General features: G+C 41.8%; 1 protein-coding gene across 1 annotated transcript in view; it reads right to left on the reverse strand.

Moving 5' to 3' along the window:
* Window positions 1-15,844: 15,844 nt before the first annotated feature.
* KCNB2 (potassium voltage-gated channel subfamily B member 2) overlaps window positions 15,845-23,715 on the reverse strand; it is a 365,613-nt gene continuing 357,742 nt past the window's right edge. The window contains exon 3 of the mRNA XM_080938490.1: window positions 15,845-18,166. Within this exon, the coding sequence (XP_080794616.1) occupies window positions 16,022-18,166 (2,145 nt within the window). The 3' untranslated portion in view covers window positions 15,845-16,021. The remainder of the gene's footprint in view (window positions 18,167-23,715) is intronic.

Consider the following 23,715-nt stretch of genomic DNA (forward strand, 5'->3'; position numbering starts at 1 on the left):
TTCTCTGATTGCCCGAGTGGGTTGATTTGGGTGTTGTGTACAAAGGGTGCATCTAGAGTCATTGAAATGCTTGGTGGGGGCAGGGGAGGGTCATAGCAGAGGACATTTTTCTGATTTTTGCTTTCACTTCAATGTTGCCTGTGAGATCTTTGAGGGCAGGCACCCCATGTTACTAGTCCCTGGTACTAAAGCTGAGGCTAGTACTCAACACTGAAAAAATACAATATGAATAAATTGAATGATGGTTATTTTGGGAATTGCTTAACAAAACATTGGCACATTGTGTGTTACTTCTACCCTTCTGTACAGCAACAGCATTAAAAAAAGCCCTTGAATATATCTTTCTCAACCTCTCCCATCCTCTTTCATTTGGCCAAAGAGTTCCCTAGGATTCCATTCTGAAGGTACTTTCCATCCACCTAGAGTACTTGTGACACATGGCTTATAACCTCCCTGAGGCTTGTGAAGTGTTCTGATACTGACTGCTCTCTGCTGATACTGTCTGACATCAGTGTGTATGTGTGTGTGTGTGTGTGTGTGTGTTCTGATACTCTGCTCTCTGCTGATACTGTCTGACATCAGTGTGTGTGTATGTGTGTGTGTGTGTTCTGATACTCTGCTCTCTGCTGATACTGTCTGACATCAGTGTGTGTGTGTGTGTGTTCTGATACTCTGCTCTCTGCTGATACTGTCTGACATCAGTGTGTGTGTGTGTGTGTGTGTGTGTGTGTTCTGATACTCTGCTCTCTGCTGATACTGTCTGATACATCAGTGTGTGTGTGTTCTGATACTCTGCTCTCTGCTGACACTGTTTGATACATCAGTGTGTGTGTGTGTGTGTGTGTGTGTTCTGATACTCTGCTGATTCTGTCTGATACATCAGTGTGTGTGTTCTGATACTCTGCTCTCTGCTGATACTGTCTGATACATCAGTGTGTGTGTTCTGATACTCTGCTCTCTGCTGATACTGTCTGATACATCAGTGTGTGTGTGTTCTGATACACTCTGATCGCTGCTGATATTTTCTGATACATCAGTGTGTGTGTGTTCTGATACTCTCTGCTGATTCTGTCTGATACATCAGTGTGTGTGTGTTCTGATACACTCTGATCTCTGCTGATATTTTCTGATACATCAGTGTGTGTGTGTGTTCTGATACTCTCTGCTGATTCTGTCTGATACATCATCAGTGTGTGTGTGTTCTGATACTCTCTGATCTCTGCTGATACTTTCTGACACATCAGTGTGTGTCATGAGAAAGCACAAAGCTGATTTGGCCAGACAGAGTTAGTCATTTATGTAACACTTAGCCTTGATCAGGCATCTCATTAGAACACTTTCCTCGTTACTAACACACTAGCCAGGGATGCTATAGTCTATCTTGGCGAAAACATTCAGTAGAGGTATAGGATAAAGAAAGCCATGGGATGAAGGGAGGGATGTGCTCGGCTTTGGCTCCATCACTTTGCTAATCTGTACTTATCTGACTCACACTGTTAAACCCATCTGTTTACACAAAGTTGAATATGGGAGAAGGCGGAGAAGGGAGGGAAAAAAAATCTTATTTTAGTTCTTTTAGAGCCATGCTATTATGCCCTTCCCACCTCCGTCTTTTTTGTTTCCCAACTCATTTTCTAAGGTTGAGGCGGAACGGGAGATGAATAGGGGTATTGAGAAGAGACAGCATCTCTAGGTGAAAATTCTGCATTCAGCTATATTTCCTTCCATTATTTTTTCCTTAGGTAGAGCTCTATGAAAGGATGATTTCCTTGTAGATTGTCCTGAAGCTGTTTGTATTTTAATGTTAATTCCACTTACCCAAGAAGGACTGGCTAGTCATGTGACTCCAACTGAACCTTCCCATTTTAATTAGTAAAATAAAGGAAATCCAGTAACTGGGCGGGGCGAGGGAGGTAGAGAGGGCTGAGAGGTCAGAAGAGGGTCAGAGGACAAAGGTTAGAGGTTGAGGTGACATGGAGCTTCCCAAGGACCAACTGGACCCAGGTGGGATTTATTGGTTTTAAAAAGCTATGAACATTAAGGATTTTACAGTCTAATATCTCATATAGAAGGGCAGTTTGTATCTTTGTCTATTTGATGCAATCTTGTGTAGAGGATTTGCGGATTGAGACATGAACATATAAAACCCTATAAAAAGCTATCGGGCTGTAGAGTTGTGTTTGTGTGGGATTTTGGGGTACAGAAACACCCTGGGACAGGCAGAGAACATGTGGTAGAAAACCACTAAGGGAAGGGAGTTGCACGGATGAGTTGAGCTGTGGTGGTGGATCAGACCGCGTGCCAGAGGAGTGTGCAGCTCCGAACTAAAACCAGGCTTGAGGAGTGAGACCTCAGGGTTGGCAGAGAGGTAAACCAAATCAATTTTTTAATATTAACTGCAACACTTCCTAGTTATTTTTTTGTCTTAGTCCTCTTTCATTGAAACACAGACATACACACACACAGAGAAAGAGAGAGACAGAGACAGAGAAAGACAGAGGAGAGAGAGAGAGACAGAGAGACACACAGAATTCTGATTGAGGAGTGTGGTGGACAAAACAGAGAAGTTTATTGGGAGATTTATAATTTCTTAACATGAGCAGATAATGCACTCTGGGTGCCAACCTTCCAGGATGACTGTAAGTAGTTTATCCAGGTTCTCTGTGTGGTATTGTTATTGTTAAATTTGAAGGATCTGGGCACAGTGGGCTTGATGGGGTCCTCCACTTCCTCCATCTGTGACCCTGAACTCCGAAAGAAAACCATTAGTTCATTTTCTTGTTCAATTCCCAAAATCCACTACAGAAACACTACACCAGCCCCAACCTTTCACGCTCACACACATGTGAAGGGACTGCTTCTCTTCACGAGCTTTCTCTCTTTCTTAAATCGAGTGGCGACCATAGGGGCATTTACTCAGATGTGCTGACCTTTGTCCTTTGCCATTTTGGGAAGAGTGGGTGGTTGTTTTTGAGCTAGGAAAGCAGATGAATGGTGGGGGTGGGGTGTCACACTCAGTGCTCCTTCCCTCTGCACTGATCTTCTCTCATCTCTTCCTCATGCAGAAGGAGGATGGAGAGATCAGGCTTTCTGTAATCATGTCTGAGCTGGGGACACAAGTCCACTGGCAATTTATTGACTTAAGGTTCATGGCTATCGTATTAAGTCAACATGTGCAAGTAAGTGTCTTGGACCAACAAGAGCAGAGCCATTTAGCTGGGAGATATGCAGTCTTAGAAGGTATCATTTTTGAAATCTTTAAGTTATTAAAGCAGTAGTTTGTAAGGTGAAAGCCTTGGATGCACTTCCCAAGCACTCTATTATCAAACAAGACAAAGTACCTGTCTTTGATGAAAAGGCAGCATAGCAGGCAAGATACAACATTGCCTGAATGGTCAGTGCACGTGATGCTTGGGTTCCAGTCCTGACTTTCTTAGCTGGTGCCCTCCAACAAGCTACTTAACCTCTGTAAAGTGGGGATGATGATAATATATTATGAATAGGGAATGAGCAAGTCAGTGCATGATAAGTATGTCTCTCATTCTGTTAACCTCTTGTTTTCCAGGGTTTGAATCGGTGGGAGGTGCTTTTATTTACCCAAGTGGTGAAAAGATATACCGCATCCCTTCAAAACTAAGAATTTCAAGATGACACCCATAGGCATTACTTCCTTGTGGGTGTGGAGGCTTTCTGAGGGGCTGCTTCAGGTCACATATCCACAAAGCTGGTGCTGGGTCCAGAGTTAAAGCTTAATTTACACAAAGGGACTGTCCTGACTTGATGGTAGGACAGATAACAGTGGGAAACTATCTCAAAGACTTTTGATCTCTTTACTCCAGAGTTTTAGAGAGGTTGTGCATTAGATTTAAAATACATTATTTTAAAATGTGTGTGTGTGTGTGTGTGTGTATGTGTGTGTGTGTGTATGCACAGGTAAGAACAGGGTGTCTGATCCCCTGGAGATGGAGTTACAGGCAACTGTGCACTGCTCAACATGGCTGTCAGAAGCCGAACTTGGGTTCTCTGCCAGAGCAGGAAGCCATCTTAACCACTGAACCATTTCTCCAGGACCTGTGCTGAGATTTTAAAAACGTATAAGTAAGTGACACTTGCCTTTGAGTGGTAAAAGACCCACATTCCATCCACCCTGGACTTCCTCTAAATACCACCTGCCGGAAGGATCAGCAATGAAGTGTCAGGCTTTCATGGGATGGGGTGAGGGGTGTTTGTGCCATGCTCAATGTTAACGTAGTTTCATGCAGAGAACCAAAGTGACACGGATAATTTGTTTACACATTTATTTTCTATCTCACGTATTCTACCAGACTGGAATGGAGAACAGCGCTGGCAACTTTAAAGACATTTTGACAGAAACAAGCATCCTGCTGTTGAGCAGTTGTACAGACTACCACATGCAGAGAGGCCTGCTGATTGGTGCAGAATTACTGAGTAGATCAGCGAAGTACAAATACAAAATTATGGTTTCTTGTTATGAAGTTGAAATGCAGCCAATACAGGGACACAGATACAAACACCATTAAATGGGGGGGGGGGCATTTATTAATGGTTCAGGATGGACAGACAGCTAAACAAACAGGCATATGCTAAGACCACAGCCTGTCTACAGAACTGAAACCAGAACATCTTGTTCGCAAATAGAGTGCATAAAGCATGTAGAGGCAGATGAATGAGACAAGACATAGCATTTCCGCATGTGCTTTAGCTCCTGGCGAGTCTACTGAAAGCCCGTGGAGTAGAGGATGGAGTGTTGGAATATTACATAGGCAGACAGGACAGGCTCACTTTTTGGGAAACTCTTAGAACAAAATGCTGGCTGTGCTTCTTCTTTCTTGCAGCATTCATAGCTTCTATAGACTAGTGTGACCACCATCTACGACACATGCACTGTGGCTACAAACCTAATGATGTGTACAGCTCCAAGATACAAAGTTGCTTTATTTAACATACATGTCTAGAAGCTTCTCAAGAACCCCTCATTTAGTATTTGGTTTCTGATACGTTACTCCTTAGATTTAAAAAAAAAAAAATTTGAGTATTTTTTTTTAACCCGGGGGAATGCTTAGGGACTTCATTAAAACAAAATCTTTATAACATGAGAGAAAAAAAGGGATGTTTATTAATATATAGAGAAACCATCCAGGATTACCCCCAACAAGGCTGTCTGTATGCATTAATTACTAACAGTACTAAATACTTTCATTGTATATTTTTTCAGAAAATTAATATGAATCTTCACAGAGTTGTCCTGAGTTCAACATTAAGCTTATAATCCTTATATCTTGAATTAAAAATGTTTGCAAGTTAAACAATTAAAATTGAAAAATAAATAACTGGTAAACCAAGCGGGGAAAGCCCAGCAGATAATTTAGGATCCCCTTATAAACACACAAGGGTCTGTGCATGTGACACCCCCAAAGCCAGCCATTTTCCACATATTAATACTTTGTTAGCAGTGCTGTTTTTCCTCCTCCTTCTCCCATTTCTCCTCCCATTTTGCTCCTCTCCCCGTTTCCCTCAATACTAAAACCCAAATGTGTATAATCATTAATTCTACAGGTCTCTAAACTTGTTAGTTTTCTAGTGTTGGGGTTTGATCCCACAACCTTGTATGCACTAGGTTGTACTTCAACACCAAGTATACCCACACCCAGTATTTCAGAATACTGGACTATAGGAGGTCAATCACTTCTGAGGACAGTACAGTCTTTGACCTGTTCTAACTGCTGAAGTTTGGCAGGCAAAATCTCACCACAGGACCCTTCCTATATTTTACATATAATAGAAACAGGCCAATATTGACAGCAGCAGAGAACAGAGCGATTATATGGAAAATTTAGTAGATATTTTTCTTTAGTTACTAGGCAACATTTTAAAACTGAATTACTAGACATGGCTTGACTATGTAGATATGACACAGATATGTTCATTACAAGTCCACAAAGCAAAAATACTTAAAAATACTACTTCAGCATTTGTGGTAAAGATCGCAGGGGTGAAGGTGGTTTGCACAGTGTGTGCCATTTGGACTACAGTGTTATTGCGTTGCCTCAGACTTTGTGGACGCAATATTGAATAAGCAGATTACAGCTATGTTTGTACCCTAGCCTATGTACACAACACCACAGGACACCACAGCTGAGGTGTTGGTGTAGGAAGAGGAGACGCCCACAGTGGCAGCTTCAGGATGCGGCAGACACATGTCAGTCAACATGGAAGTTTTGTATAGGTTACACAGAGACAGGTATCATGTACTTAGAGCTGTTTGGGCAGCGTAGTTTTCTGTCAGAACACTATTTGATGAACTAGGAACCTTATTGTCTTGTGAAAATGGAGGGAAACAGTATCCGTTAGGCTATAACTAAATAGTAAAAAGACCTAAATTGTCATGCATTTATGATTTAGAACATGAATTATTCTTTTTAAGCATTGTAATGAATTGAAAGCCCAAACTAAGTAATGTGTTATAGTCAAGTTTTTATAAAATTACTAGGCAACCCCTCACAAAGCCACAACCAACTAAATATCTCCAAAATTATCGCCCCGAGCCAATTAAACAAACCAAAATTCATTAAAATTAAAGTAGGGTTGTCAGTTTTCGGCTACTAGATCCTCTGAGAAGGAAGTTTGACTGTATCTTGGAAATTCTTTTGTAGATTCAATAGAAGAGCCGCAGGGCTAGCTTGAGCGTAGATCAGGGGTCCACAGTCTGGTTCCTCAGTGGTCAGCCTGCTTTGGCTGAAGCTGCTGCAGTGTGTCAAGGCTGAGTGTACAGGGTATTGTCCTGTACGGCGTCCCCTGGTCGTCACTCATTGTCACGAGATATGGGGGTTCATCTCAGCTTTGTAACCCAGCATTTGAAATACATTGACATGGAAAATTAGCCCCCCTCGGAATCACTTTTTTTTTTTTTTTTTTTTTTTTTTTTAATCAGTAAGATTTAACACTAGCATAGGCAAAGCAAAAGTCTCTGATGAAGTCTGTACTGATGACAGATTACACTTTGGATTTTTAAGACAAAATAATTTAATGAGAAAAAAAGATGTGTTTAATGCCAAAGCCCCTGAAGGCACAAAACAGTTGGCAAAAGGCCAGTTAATGTAACCGTGGAATTGGATTGGCTGTGACATACAGTTCATGGAACAGATCCACAGGTTTGCAAATATTTAAAGCAGGAAAAGGAACTACTGTGTTAAATGGTCCCAAGATGACGGTGTAAGTTTAAATTCATGGTAACAGAAAAATAGAACAGACTTTCCAAACAGACAGTAAATTAAAGTCACAGAGGAAGCTGCTTTCCTCAAGGAGAAATTGACGCTCGTCTACTGAACACTAAAAATTTAAGGCAGTTAGGTTAAAAATGTAGTACTAGTTTTTCATAGTACGTTATTGTTAAAATAATATCCCTCTTGAAAACAACGTAGGGTACCTATTTGTATATAACTTGACAAATAAGATGCCTTACATTTTATTCAGCAGTGCGTTTTCATTGAACACACATACAAAGTGACAGAAGCATTGGGAGCTCAGTATTGCAGACACAAGTGTGACTTGAACTACTTCCTTTGGAATTCTTGCTTTAAGTTGCATATCTAGTCCTGTCCAGTAATATGCTTGGCATTTACCCATATCCCATCTCATTTAAGCTACAATAGCCTTAAAAAAACTACACATTTATAACAAAATAAGTAGCATTTATTTCACATGGTTATCTAAAGATGCTTTTTTAAAACATAAAATAAAAAATAAAAATTTTGATCCAAATAGGAATTTCTTATAATAAGATGTATGACAGACACAAGCTTTTCTGTATGGCTTTCTTTCCACCCTAGCATCTTCTGTTAAGGTTTTATATGGATGGCTATTAGAACTTTGTCCCAGAACTCTATGAAAACTTACCCGAATCTCAGTTTTCCCTGATTAAAATATATGTATGCTACGATAGGAAATGGAAAAGATGTATCGGTCTCTTCCTTTTGGCCTATTGCCCTGAAAACAGCCACCCACTGGCTACACACATATTTCGTAGAAAGACTTGCCTTGGGAAATGTTAGTGAATTTGGTCCCGTTTTCCTCAACAACCCAGGTACTTCCTTTCAAGTTCTAGAGCTTGGTAGAGACCTACATATGCTACGTTTTGTCTGTGACAAAAACATAGCTCAGCCTGTGTGCAGCTCAGAGCACATACGTAGCAGGGTCAGGGCCCAAGCTTGACCACAGCACTGCTGCTCAAATTGTATTTAGGGAAAGAGTGCTGTCAAGTCATGTTTTCTTCTGTACCAGGACAGTGTGCCTTTGGCCTCTAAACTTGCTGACATCCTCCTTCTGGCTTTAGTTGTTATTGCTAATGGAACATCTGTTCCTGCTTTTGACTTGGTGCCTATGCCCTCTAAGCAGGCTGGCTCTGGGGAAGGATCCCTGGTGTGTTCTGGAGAGTCCAGAGAGGATTTAAACATCGGAGGAGCCAGTGTCTGAGCTATGTTGACTGGATTTGAACTTTCAAACTGGGATAGTTGAGCTCAGAAAGGGAGGGAGAAGGAGAGACAAGGATGGGGAAGGCCACACGGTCTCAACACAATCCAGGCACAGTAGGTAATAATAAATTATCCAATGATTTCTCCTTTCAGACCCTTCTTTTTTTCTATGAATCCTCTTCTCCTCAAATAAAACAGAACACACAAGCAGATAATATATAAACAACAGTAGGAAACAGAATATTTCATTGAGAACATGATGTTAAGAGCATACACACAAGCATGCAGCTAAATTAAAGCCTTTAAAATGCTTTCATTGTGCTAAGGGCACCTTGAACTTGCTTAATAGAGACTTTCCATAGTTCACTTTTGAATTTTTATGGTTTAATATACACCTCTTTAAAGTTTCGTAAGTTTGGAATTTGATTGCTGTGTGATAAACCTAGTGTTTTGTGAGTTGCAGAGTTTTCTTTTTTCTCTCTCTTTGACTTTGAGCTGAAGACAAAGAATTTTGCTAATTTTCCCTGAAGTTTTAGTAATATATATATATATATATATATATATATATATATATATATATATATATAATAGTATTATCCCATTGAGCAAGTAACTTGGGTTAATATTAGTAATTTTAATATTAGTAATTTTACCTTTTGAGGCTACTTTCCTAAAAAAAGGAAAATACTCCCAATTTTAACCAGGCATAGTGATTTGTATAAAACTTGGAGGCAACCCCCCCAACCCCCCCAAAAAAAAAACAAAAAAAAAAGTGTAACCTGTATGCCGCAAATAAAAACGTTGACCGCATCTTGCCTTAAGGGTGATTTGGCCACAGCAGACTTTCTGGCCAGCACAGACCAATGTTAATGGAGTTTAGAAGATGCTCCTTTCTCTATCAGGGTCATGTAAGGGGCTGTGCCATAATCTTCAAGTGGAAGCTATATAGATAATAGTTGTCGAGAAGACAAAAAGCCAGCATTATCTTTACACCCAAGACTCACCCTTCACCACACACACTATTTTGAGTTCTCGCCTAGCTTCCCATAGTGGCAGGGGTGTCAAAGTGGCACACACTATACAGTCCGGCACAGATCTGGAGCGCTGATCAAGATGTAGCCAACCGAGATCTTCTGTTTTAGGGCAGCACTTGGGGTGCCCTGAAAGCATAGTGCACAGGGTCTCAAGCATGGGGTCGCAAACACAGAGGGGCAGCAAAAATTAAACGGAGCTGTGACCACAGGAATGCCTGGAACCTAGTTGCTTCTGACTGCGTGCAGGGAACATGGGCGCAGTGAAGGGCAGAGAACTTGTCTTTACTTCCGGTTACTCTTTCTGGGCAAATAGAATCTCACCCTTTGCAGAATACATGGAATCGGGAGGGAAGGATGGCAGGGATTTTAGGGGCGGGGCTGAAGGGCTAGGAGTGGGCGTTGGCCTTGACTGTTAATCTATGTACAATTGTTAGATAATTCTTTTTCTTGCAGCGAGCACCAAAAGGGATTTAAAGTGAGTGGAGGCAGGGGGTGAATATTATGGTACACCTCTGAGCCTTTGCCTCTGGTTGTCAGAGTTCTGTGTCTTCATTCTGAAAGGCTGTTGTTACACCGCCTCAAATCTGTTTCAGAAAAACATGAAAATTAACTGCAATAAAACCTCTCCCGGCAACTTGTTGTCTGTCAGTGGGTCCCACTGCAGAAGGACAGAATCTACATTGCTCAGACCAGCATTTGGCTCTTACCAAAGCAGTTGGTGGTGTTGTCTTGACTAGAGAATGGGGTTGAAAAATATGAAACAAAAGAGTTGGAAATGATCACTTCATAGACAGCTGAGACTGGAGAATTGTGATTCCGAGGTCAATTTGGGCTACCTAGAGGAAGTTCCTACTTTCTCTGTGTTTTTGAGTTGTTTTAATTAATAAACGTAAATTTTTTTGTCTATAATGTTTTCTTTGATCCATCTTTCTTTTTTGAAATTGAAAATATCTTCACACACTGTCACTAAATATCCAACAGCTATTGTAATTTTAAGTTTAGGAATTATGTAGTGGGATTTGGATACAAGATTAATTAAATAATGAAACTGGACCGAGTGATGGTGTGTGTTACCTTCAGGCAAACTATAGGCGCCTGGGAAAGCTTTGCTATATATGAACAGTAATCTGGAATTGTTTGATGACACGAAGTAATTTCTGGTTTCATTCTTCATGTATCTTCTAAGCGTTTAAATTTTATACCGGTATATATATTCTTTATAATTACCTTTATACAGGTATATCCACCAAATAAGAATACTAATTACTTACATTTAAAAATCTTTCTTCTTTTATATTTTTGTCTTTTGCTGGCACCCTTTTAGAGTTACTAAGAAAGGTAATAGGAGTTAATGATGGTGGTAAACAGGGGCTTGGGGGATTGTGTTTCACAGAAGCAGTGGAGAGCGTGCTGTTGAGCCGTGGGGCGGTTGCAGCACAGCCCTTGAGTGTTAACTCCAGCCCGGACGGCTGCTCACCAGAACTGCAGAGCCAAGCTTCCCTCCCTGTCTTTAAAGACAGTGTCTCACTGTGTATCTGCCTGGACTGCAACTTCATATATAGACTAGGCTGGCCTTGAACTCAAGATTAGCCTGTAGAGACTCTGAGTATACCACTCTGTTCTGCTGCTGCTGCTGCTGCTGCAGTTCCTCCTCTTCCTCCTCCTCTTTCTCCTTTTGGGAGAGGGTCTGACTATGTAGCCAAACTAATCTGAAAACCACTATGTATTGACAAGCTGTGTTTAGACTCATGGTCCTCCTGTCTCAACCTTCCAAGTGCTAGGATAGAGCATGTACTACCAAACCCGTTTCTCTCTCTCTCTCTCTCTCTCTATCTATCTATCTATCTATCTATCTATCTATCTATCTATCCATCCTCTATTTATCTATTTATTGGTTTGAGGAAGACATTGCAGCGGCAAAATAACCAAATATACTTTCAAATCTCCACAGAACTAGTGATTAAACTCTTTGAGCCAAACCAAGGGATTTTGAATGTTGACTTTTAAATGTTAAGAGTTTAGAGGATTAAGTGGGGAATACTGGGAGACTACAGGGAGAAAAGCACTAATATGCTGTTTTAAAATTTATTCATAAATGTAATTTTTTCAGTCCTTTCCTGCTACTTAAATTTTGCTCTAGTTACTTGTGACAGACAATTATTAGCTAGTTTGATTAGAAATGTATCTAATTTAAATCATTTTTATCTGTTTTGGTACTGGGGAGTGAACCCAGGCAATCAAGTACTCTATCTACCACTGAGGTTCACTTCCAACCATAAAATATTACCTTTTAATCTACCAGATAACAAAGATAGTTTTATGACCTCACGTAACCAGATGAGCAATTAGCCATTTTAAGCATGACAAATAAACTTGATTCAAACATAATTATAAATTAGGATTTATTCAGTTCATCTATTTCTTAGAAAAATAGTTCCATGGAAAAGTAATATAATTTATGTATGTTCTACAATGCTCTGATGAGACCACTGGTTGATTTTTTTCCTGCCTGATAGGTGACCTTTCATCAGTAACCAGGAGTATCTTCAGTTTTCCATCAGTGGTGTGGCTGAGAGTGGCCGGAGGCTTCATGAGGCTAAGAGAGGAACCCTTCCTCGGCAGACTCCCAGGTTGGCATGGGAGAGGAGCTGTTCATCTAGAGTGGACCAAATGAGTAAACATCAAAATGGTGATGGCATTCAATAAATGACATGTTTTAGTTTGGATTGGGGGTAATTTTAGCTCTGTCTGCTTTTGTTCAGGAAGATCAAGTGACTTTCTGTAGCCTTCTGCCTCACGTGTGTGCCACATTTAGTTGCAAACAGCGGAACTTTCTCTTTAGTGATGGGCCATGTATGCTACAGCCAGAACCCCAATGGGCAAACCCAAGAGTCTGACTTGGTTCACAGCTCTTACTGCCCCTGCAGATTTGCTATTTTAAAATAAAACCTTCATATTATCAAGATGCTTTCTTCTTTACACATTTTTAGTCATTTTAACCCTTTCCAGTGTGATATAGGATGCCAGACTTAGAGCCAGATGGTGTGTGTGAGGTCAGGGTCCGCCACTCACCAGTGATCTGTGTGGAACAGAACAAAGGACAGAGTCTCCATCTTTACTGGCAATTCTGAAAGCTGTCGAGAAGAAACATACTTAAGCTTTTCTCTCCAACCTTTATAATTTCAAGAGAAAATTATAAAACTTATAGAAATTATAAAATTTCTGTGGCCAACATGGGAGTAGGGAAGACAATATGGGAACAGACGCGGGGCACCAGCTCTCTTCTGCTATCAGATCTGGTCTCATCACGATACTGCTTGCTCGCATATTGGCTTTAAAGCAGTTGACTATGTCAGAGTAAGAGCATTTCTAGTGAAATGTTTACAGCATAATTGGGTCAATTTCAGGGACTCACTTGGTGTATGTGTGGACCTACTTCAGACATTTAGGTCCCTCATTTCTTCCTGTCCTCCCCCCCCCTTTGTCTTCTCCAGTGCTGAGGATTAAGCAGAGTATCATGCATGCTAGGTGGGTCCTCTACCATTGATCAATATCGGCACTCAATGCAAACCCATTTCTATGTGCTTATCTCTGAAATTATAAACATTGTGTGGCAATTTGCACTGGCTAAGAGAGCGAGCAGAAACAGCTTAGCCATTCGAGGGGCCATTATTTTGTTATTTTTGAGGCCATTCAAATAGTCGTGTTTGTCCCTGGTCACTGAGCTAGCTAATGGTGAAATAAACTCTTGGAAGCACAACCTTCCAATAGCCCCCTTCAGGCAGTTCATCCTAAACGTGGGTGATGTTTTCCAAGGAATATAAAAAGAGGTATTTGAAGTCATAAGACTGTCAGTTTTACTAGTTGATACATAATATAAAACAGCATTTAAAAATTCCCGAAACATATCTGTCATGGAGTCAGTTGCAGCCCGGGCATGAACTTTTAATGTCGAACTGAAGATTTCAGAAAGAATTCCGCTTGATAGATGTATCCAGACTTACACGTTCTCCTCTGAGTTTGACGCCATGTGCTGAAGCTCAGAAGGGGTTCACAGGTGCATTCTGGGAGATACCTCTCTGTGAAACAGCGCAGTGGAAGATTTCTTAGAGAAAAGTGTTTATTTGTTTCTCCTACCTGCAGACCTTTGTCTCAGAGGAACTAGAAACACTTAAGGGATAAAGTTTCCAAGGGGTTTAAAAAATTATTTAAAACATAAAAATGAAACAATCTTCCAAACAAACTCAGAGAGTGAAAGGGAGAGACTGTTTGGGAGAGACTGGATAAGTGTCCCCAGCATGGGACAGGGTTCTCAGTAGAAGTCCTGAGAGACAAGGAACATGGGGCTCAGATCATGTGACAGGGCAATAAGTCCACTTATGAATAAAAAAAATAGATTCATTACTAGGAGGCCTTAGAAAAGAACGCTTCATGAGGCTGTATGAAGAAAATTATCCTTGTAACTTATTTGCTAACTCATCTAACAATAGATACACCTGCTTGACTTTGTAAAACTATATATAGAAAATTCAAATATCGGAGATTTACAAAAACTGATTAACACTTAACTCTTTAGACACGAAGGAAGTTTGCATAATACAAATACCAATAAGTCATGACTATAAACTCGCAAAGATTTTGTTTTGAAACAAACATGAAAACCATTAAGAAATCCTAAGCACAATGGGACAAAATGAATATTTTAAATTATTCTTAATATCAGGACTGCTTGGATTTTTTAACTAAAATCAAAACTTGTTTCCTTATCTGAGATTTAATGACCAGATCCTGTTAATCAAGACATATTGAAGACTTATATTAGATTCTAAATATCTGGGCTATTTTTTTCCTAAACGTTTTTCCTTTACAAAAATAAGAAAAAATTAAGATTTTTTTCTTTTAAGCAAATATACTTTGTAGTTTTCCCTGGAAGTTCCCCATTTCCCCGAACTATACACACATGCACAGAATGCATTTTGCTGCCACAAAACCTGAGCATTAGAAATCTTTCATTTGAGATCTTAAGTGGGCTGAGAAATAACTTGGCCTATGTTTTTGCTTGGATGCAGGTGTGATCCCAAGAGTTTGGAGCCACAGCGGAGAATGCACAGCTGACAGGTACTCATCAGTAACCAGGGCCTTGATTTCCACAAAGCAAGGTGGGTCCGATGAACAGGGTAACTTCCAGTGCCCAGTGCCTCTGTATTTGGTGTTCCCAGTAAGAAAATGCCTGGTGTGACCTCCAGCAAGGAAACCTGAGAGAGCCCGTCTGCTTGCTGCACTTACTGAGAGTGTTCTGGCTGTTCTTGGGAAGGATTCAAAGTCTGCAAGAACATCGTTCTGCAACCTGTATTGTCATCCTAGGTCTTTATCCTATATTGAAAACTATTTAGTGGTCCAGACCTGGGCTCCTAGCATGGTCCATGCTGAACCAGCTTTGTCTCTTAAGGTGGGGATCTACTTTCAGTTTGTTAAAAGTCATTTTATGGACTCTCCATTTTAAAAGAGATCTTTACCTGTATGTTGGACACCAGAGGAAACTATAGTCATGTTTGGAGTGCCAAAAGACATTGTTTTAAGGTGATTTCCAAATTTGGAATACCAATTAAAAATTTTATTTTTATATAATAGAACCTTCTGTACATTTTCAGGTTTATGTAAACTGAATTTCTGTAATGGTCTATGACATGATATTTAGTTTATATTCCAAATGCTTGATATCTGGTCATTAAATCTTACTAAATTCTATGATTTATTAAGAACATTATTGCAACAACCAAGCAAAAGCAGGGAAAGAAAATACCCTGTAAATTGTATACCAAATAAAAGAAAATACATATAAACATACCCTTCAAATTATATCCTAAATAAATAAAAATACTGTATTCCTTTAAGCAAATATAAGAGCTTTATAATCCAAAGCAAGATGCACAAAATAGGCTAAGAAGAGGTTACAATTTTGCAACAGGAAGTCTGGACAGCTCCTCCAGGCAGTAGCTGTGAAGGAGGTACCTGTGTCTCAGAAACGCGGTGTCCACATGTTTGCGACACATTTACATTTAGGCCTATTTACAAAGTTATGAGTTTTGCAGGCTGAAAGCACCTTACTCCCCATAAGCATGAACACATGCAACACCATTTCATCCTTTCATGGGCAAATTCTAAAGTCCATTGGGATGTAAGAGTTAAAACTGCAAAACCTGCCTACTGTTGGAAATAAAGGGGCAAAAATGTCAGACATGGCCGAGCTCTGGTTCCTAAGAGGGCACTTTATTTGCTCACTATTCAGGATCGGTTTTGTTTGTTACAAAATGCAGTCTCGACTCTTTATTTAAACAGTCCTTAAACTAAACTGTTCATGCCATGCAAAAATAACATTTTATACACTGGTATTAGGGAAGAGGAGTTTCTCATATTTTAGTTCATGGCATTATTAATCGCATTAATAATTTTAAGAAACAAGTTTTTTTTTTCTTTTATTGCTTTTGTAACTAGTCACATGCTGGTCTCACGAGTGGGACAGTAGCCTGTGTCTCCTGGGTTAGAATGAATTTCTGGGGCAAACAAGTGGTTCTCCATCTTGTACCCTTCTTGACTAGTGTCCTTTTTGATTTCACCCACAGCCTGGTAAATGTCTTGCCTACAGCTGTGGTCTGTGCTCTGGGGAGAGGAGGAACCCACACAGCCCTCTTCTCTTAAAGGGTCTCTGGCATCATCAGGGTTATCTGGTAAGCAGTTGGGGCTGGGATCTGCTTGCTTGTCTGGTCTTGCCTGTTGGAGGTCCAAGAAGTTTTCATCTTCTCCAGTGTCTATTTCTATGAAGCTCCTCCTTTCTCTCGAAGAGAAAGGAAATGGTGTTTGCTTGGGAAATCGTGGGGATAGACCTCTGGATGGTTGCTGACAGTGTGCTGAAACATCAGCCCCCGGCAAGGGTCTCTGTCCCTGGGGGAGAACTTCTTCTAGAAGAATGGTACTCATGTGCTGGGGAGCGGCGAGCTGAAAGTCAGCTGTGGTTACTGGCAGTGGCCTGGTTGTGCTGGGTGGGGTCTGGGGTGCACTGCCTCTGTTTTCCTGAAAGTTCACTTTGAGGGACCTAGACTTGAGGGGGTTGCTCCCTTTCAGCGAGCTCTTAGGGCTGTCGCTGGCACTGTCGGGTTGCAAAGGACCATGGGAAGCCCCGGCATCGAGGTTCACAGTTATGTCAATTGGGGCATAATCCAGTGCAGCCTCCCTGGCAGCAGGCCCCTTGTCTCTGCTTAGTGTTAGGAACGGAGGTACCCTGGCTCTTTGGTGCTCATCCGTTCCTGGCAGGTCAGTGGGGAACTTCATCTGCAAATGAGAGGCCGAGGGTGGTGGCAGGGGCGATCTCTCAGTCTCTGTGAAGTCAGTGGCACAGCTGGTGAAACTGTCAATGCTGGAGGTGCTCTTCATGTCCACAATGACCTCGGTCTGTGCCACAGCCAGCTGCTCCTGTGGGCAGACCACCTCTTCCATTTCTATCTCCTCCTCATACGCAGATGGCCTCTCCGGCTGTTCTTGGCAGTCTGGGTTCGGGTGGGAATGAGGCTGTGTCTTGGTGATTTCATTGTATAGCATCTCCAGCTTCTGGGCGCTCAGATGCTGTGGGCTGGAGGAAGAAGTGTTGTTCAGCTGTTCGTGGGAGTCCTTCTGGCTAACCTCCTGGTACTTATTCTCATAAGACTTGTTGGAGCTTGTTTCCGACAGCGCCTTCCTGGCCCACTTCCACCGGCTCGGAGACAGGTGATTATCATCCACCGAGTCCTTGGTATTGGCCGACTCTCCAGCCTTCTCCACCGCCACGTCTATCAGCTCCATGCTTCTAGCGAAAGCATCCTTTAAGTTCATAGAAACGATGCTTCCGTTCCTCTTGGCTCTCTCAAGAGCCTCTCTCCTTTTAATAGCTTTCTCCTGGCGTTTTTGCTCCTTATAGAACTCAGAGAAATTGTTCACAATGATGGGTATAGGAAGGGCGATGACGAGGACTCCTGCAATGCAGCAGAGGCCACCCACAATTTTCCCTAACAGCGTTTTAGGGTAAATGTCACCATAGCCCACAGTCGTCATGGTGATGGTAGCCCACCAAAATGATGCAGGGATACTGGTGAATTTGGTGGCATCTTCATCTTTCTCAGCAAAAAACACCAAGCTGGAAAATATCATTATCCCCATGGCCAGAAACAGTATCAACAGACCCAACTCATTGTAACTCCGCCTGAGGGTGAAGCCCAGAGACTGCAGGCCGGTTGAGTGTCTGGCGAGTTTCAGGATCCTGAGGATACGCATGATTCGGAAGATCTGGACCACGCGCCTCACATTCTGGAACTGCAGCACGCTTTTGTTGGACTCGGTGAGGAAGATGGTCACATAGTACGGCAAGATGGCCAGGAGGTCAATGACATTCAGCGGACCTTTAAAGAATTTCCATTTATTCGGCGAGGACAGGAATCGCAAGAGGTACTCCATGGTAAACCAAGCAATGCACACGGCCTCTACGTGCGCCAACTTCCGGTTGTCACTGGGTTGCCCAAACTCATCGTTTTCCTGTAGCTCCGGAAGTGTGTTGAGAGACAGAGCAATGGTGGAAAGGACGATGAAGAGGATGGACACAATGGCCAGGATCTGGAAAGGAGAAGGAAAGTCCATATTAGCAAAACCTCTCTGTTGCTCTGGTAACCACACAGGCATTGGCGTACTTTGAATGATAGAGAAAGCTCTTAGCTATTCCAGAAAGGCTTTACAAAGTTCTTTGTAACCCAGAGGATCCCTAAGGAATATGAATATTTTAATTTTTTTATGAGCAATTTTGCTTAACAGCCTCATGCACATTTAGATTTCGGTAATTTGTCAGAACCCGAGTTCTCCTTACTCATCACCGTCTGAGTACTGCAACCACCAATTGGATGAAGGCTCCCTAAGACTGTCATACCGTCTTGGGAGTAATCACCTGGTCTCTGTCAAGTAGCTCAGCCTTCTTTTCGTAGCTACCTGGTTTGTGTTTGCTTGATTACCTCACATGCTATATAAGACTGACAGAGAATCCCAAGGTTTTGTTGTTACACCTGTACACACCAATGCTGAACCCAAATACGAAGAAGTTGACAGGCAGGATGCCTTCTAAGAACAAACACTTCTCACTGGTCAGCACTGTTGAGAAGCCATTGGGATAGTCTTTGTCTCCGATAAAGATTTCTGCTCAGCATCACAGGGGGGAGAAAGATTAAGTGCTAACGTCATTCAGGAAGACCTTTTCTTTCTCAAGAAGACTCTGAAGAACAGACAGTTATGTCAGTAAAGGACAGACAGACGCCCCAGGCTGAGGGAGGTGTAACACCATGGGAAGAAAGAGGCCAGCATCAGAAAGAATCGAGAAAAGGATCTAGTGACTGAGTTTTGGAGTCTGCCGCCCAAGCTCTGACGCTGGCTACTTTGTTTACTTGGCCAAAATGATTTAACCTTTCTGTGTCTTGTTTATAAATAGGTTGAATTCTCACAGTGGTCACAACTACTTCACAGTTGCTGTAACACTTACATAGCATGCAGACATTGCTAGAAGATAGAAGATATTCAGATTGTTGGCCGAGGACTTCAGGGAGGTGGCACAAAGATCCAGGAAGGGTATTTGGGAAATCCGTAAGTCCATACAGAATATAGAGAGTGTAAAGGGAGAGTTCCTGATTCTAGCAATATTCTAGATTAAGGGGGGTGGCATATCAGGAAGATTAAAGCTAGAGAGCAATGCGGGGTGTGTCTATGCTTAGAAAAATTGTTACATTTGGAGCACATAGATAGCTCTTAGAGTAGGGAACACTCTGCCTAGTTTGGGTCACTTGGCTTTCTTTGACCTTTCTCTATGTCCTTGCATAGGTGAATGTCCAGCAGGAAGGAGGGAGTAACCCCTTGAGCCAATGCCCTTTAACTTTGACAGCTATTATTAGTAACAGGTTTGTATTTACCTCTGAGAAAAATCACCAAACAATGACTGTTTTACATAGAGACTCAGCGTCTAGTTAACATTTTCCAGCACAATGATTTGTCTTGAGGCCATAGCTCAATGCTTATTAAACTGTGAAAAAAAATTAGTTTGTATAAGGACTTCTGAATTCTCTTCACCTCTTGGTATGTATACATTGTGTGTGTGTGTGTGTGTGTGTGTGTGTGTATGTGTATGTATGTGTGTGTGCAGGTGTATGTACATGTATGTGTGTGTATGTGTGTATGTATGTGTGTATGTGTGTATGTGTGTGTATCTATGTGTGTGTGCATGTGTGTGTGTGTGTGTGTGTGTGTGTGTGTGTGTGTGTGTAGATGAAGAATTGTTTACTGGAGACAAGTTAGGAATTCACATCGAAGCTTCCTTTATCAGTCAACAGCACCACAATCCCTCCACTATTCTGTCTCTGAAGCCACTGGTCACCTCTTAACTGTTCTCACTCTCTCACACAAGAAACCAGGTCTGCCTGGGCAGATTTTAGGGGGCACAGTCTCATTACCGCACTGTGAATTTTCTTTTTTTTAAAGATGGAGTTTCAGTGTGTACCAGAGGCTAGCCTTATACTTCTGAACTTCCTGTCTCTGGTTCCCACAAGCATGTATCACCCAGCTCTGGATGTCTTACTCTTGGGGTTTCTTCTGTCCTTGTACAGATACCCGTGCTCTCAACACCCACATTGAACGGCTCCCTAGGACAATTTCTACGACGATACTGATATTTGTCAATTTTGAGGGAAAGAAAAAAATCAGAAATGCAAACGAACCCATCTTACTACTTTAAACTCTTTCTTCCTTCCTTCCTTCCTTCCTTTCTTTCTTTTTAAAGTATGCTGTCAGGGACTAAGTCCAGGATCTTACACATGCTAAGCATGTGCTGTACCACTAAGCCATGCCCCTATCTTTGAACCTTTGGACAAAGAATAGTAGGTCTTCAGTTTTCCTTGTACTCAAAGCTGTTTTATTTCATTTTTTTGATTTATTTATTTCATATATGAGCACACTGTTGCTGTGTTCAGACACATCGGCTTGCTGAAGTTACCTGTAGATAACCTAGTAGCAGAAAGAAATCAGGGCAAGGAGTTAAAACACAGCATTCTACTAGGTATGAGGACAAAGCAAGCTCATCTCAGAATGAGGCCCACCTGCTTCAAGGGATCACTGAGTGGATCACGAAGATCCTCTGTAAAACGTTAGGTATGACAAGTGTGAGAGACACTGGAGATTCTTCCACACTGCTTTTATTTTATTTTAGAACAGTTCTGACATATCCCAGCGTGATCCTACCATGCGGGTGAGAAAAATCTTGAACTTTCATTCCTTCTGCCTAAGCTTCACAAGTGTTGGGATTCTATTTATTTGTTGTCGGGGTCGGGTGTCTTATGTATGTGAGCAAAAGGCCAAGCACTGTACCAACTCTAAAGGCACATCTCATTTTAAATATGTTTCTAGTTTTTAATTTTTTGTTTGTTTTTGTAGCCCAGGCTGGTCTCTGATTCCCAATCACCCTGACTTTGTTTGCAGGTGCTGGAATTACAGGTGCCTACCACCACAACCAGCTTCCCAACCATACTTCCCACACTTTCAAGCATAGTCTTTGACCTAAATAGTGACTTGTCTCTGTTTCCTTCTGAGTAAACCACCCATGTGGCCAGCATGATGATTTGACAGAGGCTGCTTCAGGTGCTTCATGTCTTGAAATACGCAGATAGCTTTCTTTAGCCTGTTTTTTAACATGTACGTATTCGCTGTGTCTTCATTGCCTGTGTGTCTGTCACAGAAAAAGAAATCTCTGTACTTCACGTGGAAGGAGCCAATGGTTTTGCCTCTTTGTTCCCTAAGCCTCCCCTCCTTCCCGTGAACACACTGCAAGAGGCGAGTGAAGGAGGCTAAGGCTCCAAACTGCTGCCGTACAGCTCTCTGGCTGTATTTCCCTTCCCATGGGGCATAACTGATGCTTTGGATGAGCTGTGGGAAACAATGTGGCAAAGAATGACATAGATTTCTCCCGGAAGGGATACGTTGTTTAAACTGACAGGAAGAAGAGGACTGTGAAAAGCATTCTTGGAAGCATGAATAACTTTCTACTTTCAGAACCGAGATACAATGTGTTGGCTGTGCTGAGCCTATGGCCAAATGCCAACCCACTTGTTGAAGGAAGAGGCAGGGGATTTGGTAAAGATAGCATGATTTCCATGCCCCCTCGTCTAGATCTACTCCCCAGATGACTACTGGGAACAGCCAAGAGGAAAGGAAATGCTTTGAGTCCCAGTGAAGGAAGAATCACACCCCCCCCCCCCAGTTCTAGCCTTTGGTGTTCTCTGAGCCACATGGTACCTGCCTTAATAGGCTGACACTCCCTTGACTCTCCCAGAACGATTCTCTCACACAGGCAAGACTGCTTATGCTCCAGCAGCACATGACAGGAACATACATCACCATAAAGTTCAACGGCTGGCGAGGTTCCTAAGGCCCCAGTGACTACGTGCTCCCAGAATTCACTCCCCCTGCAGGTTTGTGGTCTGCTTAGATGAGGGACGGCCCATGTGCACATTGTTTTCTGTACGGGGAGAAGTGGGGTGTGGGGAGCAACCCTGTCTAGATTGCTCTTCAATTTCACACACAAACCTATTTTGGAGGGGACAGGGGAAGTTTGAATATCTTATGACCAAATTTGCTATTCTGCTGGTGTCTTCTGAAATAAGCTTAAGTTTCATTATCCGTGATATATCTCCATATCTAAAAGGGTTGGATTTTAGGAAGCAAGTGATGGATGAAGACTGATAAGTGGAATTTTCTATTATTCTTAGAGTCTTTATAAACATAGGAGCATGCTGTTCTACGTATGCATGTCTCTCTGTGTTTGTGTTTGTGCATGTGAGTGCAGGTGATTGTGGAGGCCAGTAGAGATAATCAGATTCCCTGGAGCTGGGGTGGGCATGGGCCTGAGGGATTCACTGGGATCCTTTGCAAATGCCGAGTCCTCTCTAGCCCTCAAGTAGATTGCTTTGTTCCTGGGCTTCTGGAAGACTGAACAGAGAATGAACATCAGCTGGGATGTAGCTGTGTAACGCTGGCTCTCTGTGACAAGAAACAGCAAAGGCATGCTGTGTGGAGTCTGGTTTCTGCCTTCAGTGGAATCCTCTCAGCTGCCTTTCACAAGCCCCCCCCCCCCCCCCCCAGCTCACCAGAATGTTCGTCATGTTCCCTGACTCACATACAGCCCTACAGCCCTCGGGTCCTCCGGCAAGTTTATGGGAGACAATTTTGCTTCTCAAACAAGGTGTTAGGTTGATTTTCTGTGGAAGTTCTTCAGTGTCTAACAGAACAGGCACTTTCTGAGTGTATTTTGGATAACTGAGTCAACCTCCAACCCATGATACTGCCCCCTTTTTCCAAAAAAGCTAGAGAAAATGAGAATGGTCCCTTGAGGAAACTGAGGATTTTGTACCCACGTATGATATGGACACCTGTAATTCTAGAATTCACGAAGCTGAAACAGCAGGATCATGAGCAGAGCAAGGCTTGGCATAAAAAAATATAAGGAAAGGAAATCATTTTTAACTCAGAGAACACGACAGCCATTTTGTCATTTTAGCTGGCTTCTTCATGATCCAAAAATCAGCATAATATCTTTAACTGGCATTAATCATTTTTCTTCTTAAATAGAAATTCCTATTTCGAATGGTTCACGTTGAGATAACGAAACAGTTCTACAAGTTTAACAACATAATCTTTTCCTCGTTTTAAGATCTACACTTTTTATTAAGCCTCTCTTCTTTCGTTATCCCTCGGAGATTACCTTCCCTATTTTAAATCGTTAATTCTTTAGGAAGCCTGTTCTTGAATTGATATTGCCTGTGGCTGTCACCTTCATGGTGACATCTGCTTAAAGAAAAAGTGCTGTGTTCACCCTATAACTCATTTTATTGAGTCTGCATGTAACTTAGCCAGTGAACACAGTGATATTTGTTTGTATAGATCTGTATGACTGAGACTTGAGCAAAAGACGCTAAGCCACTGAGAATAGTGAGTGATACAGGTTATGCATCAAAACACATATACACATATTAACATTTTATTTCACTCTTAACTGTATTTTATTAACTGTCAGAGAATTTCACACACTGTTTTGAATATGTTTATCCCAGCCCCTCCCATAACCAATCTTTCTACCTTCC

The sequence above is a fragment of the Micromys minutus genome (genome assembly GCF_963924665.1).
Source record: "Micromys minutus genome assembly, chromosome: 26".
In the NCBI taxonomy this organism is placed as follows: Eukaryota; Metazoa; Chordata; class Mammalia; order Rodentia; family Muridae; genus Micromys; species Micromys minutus.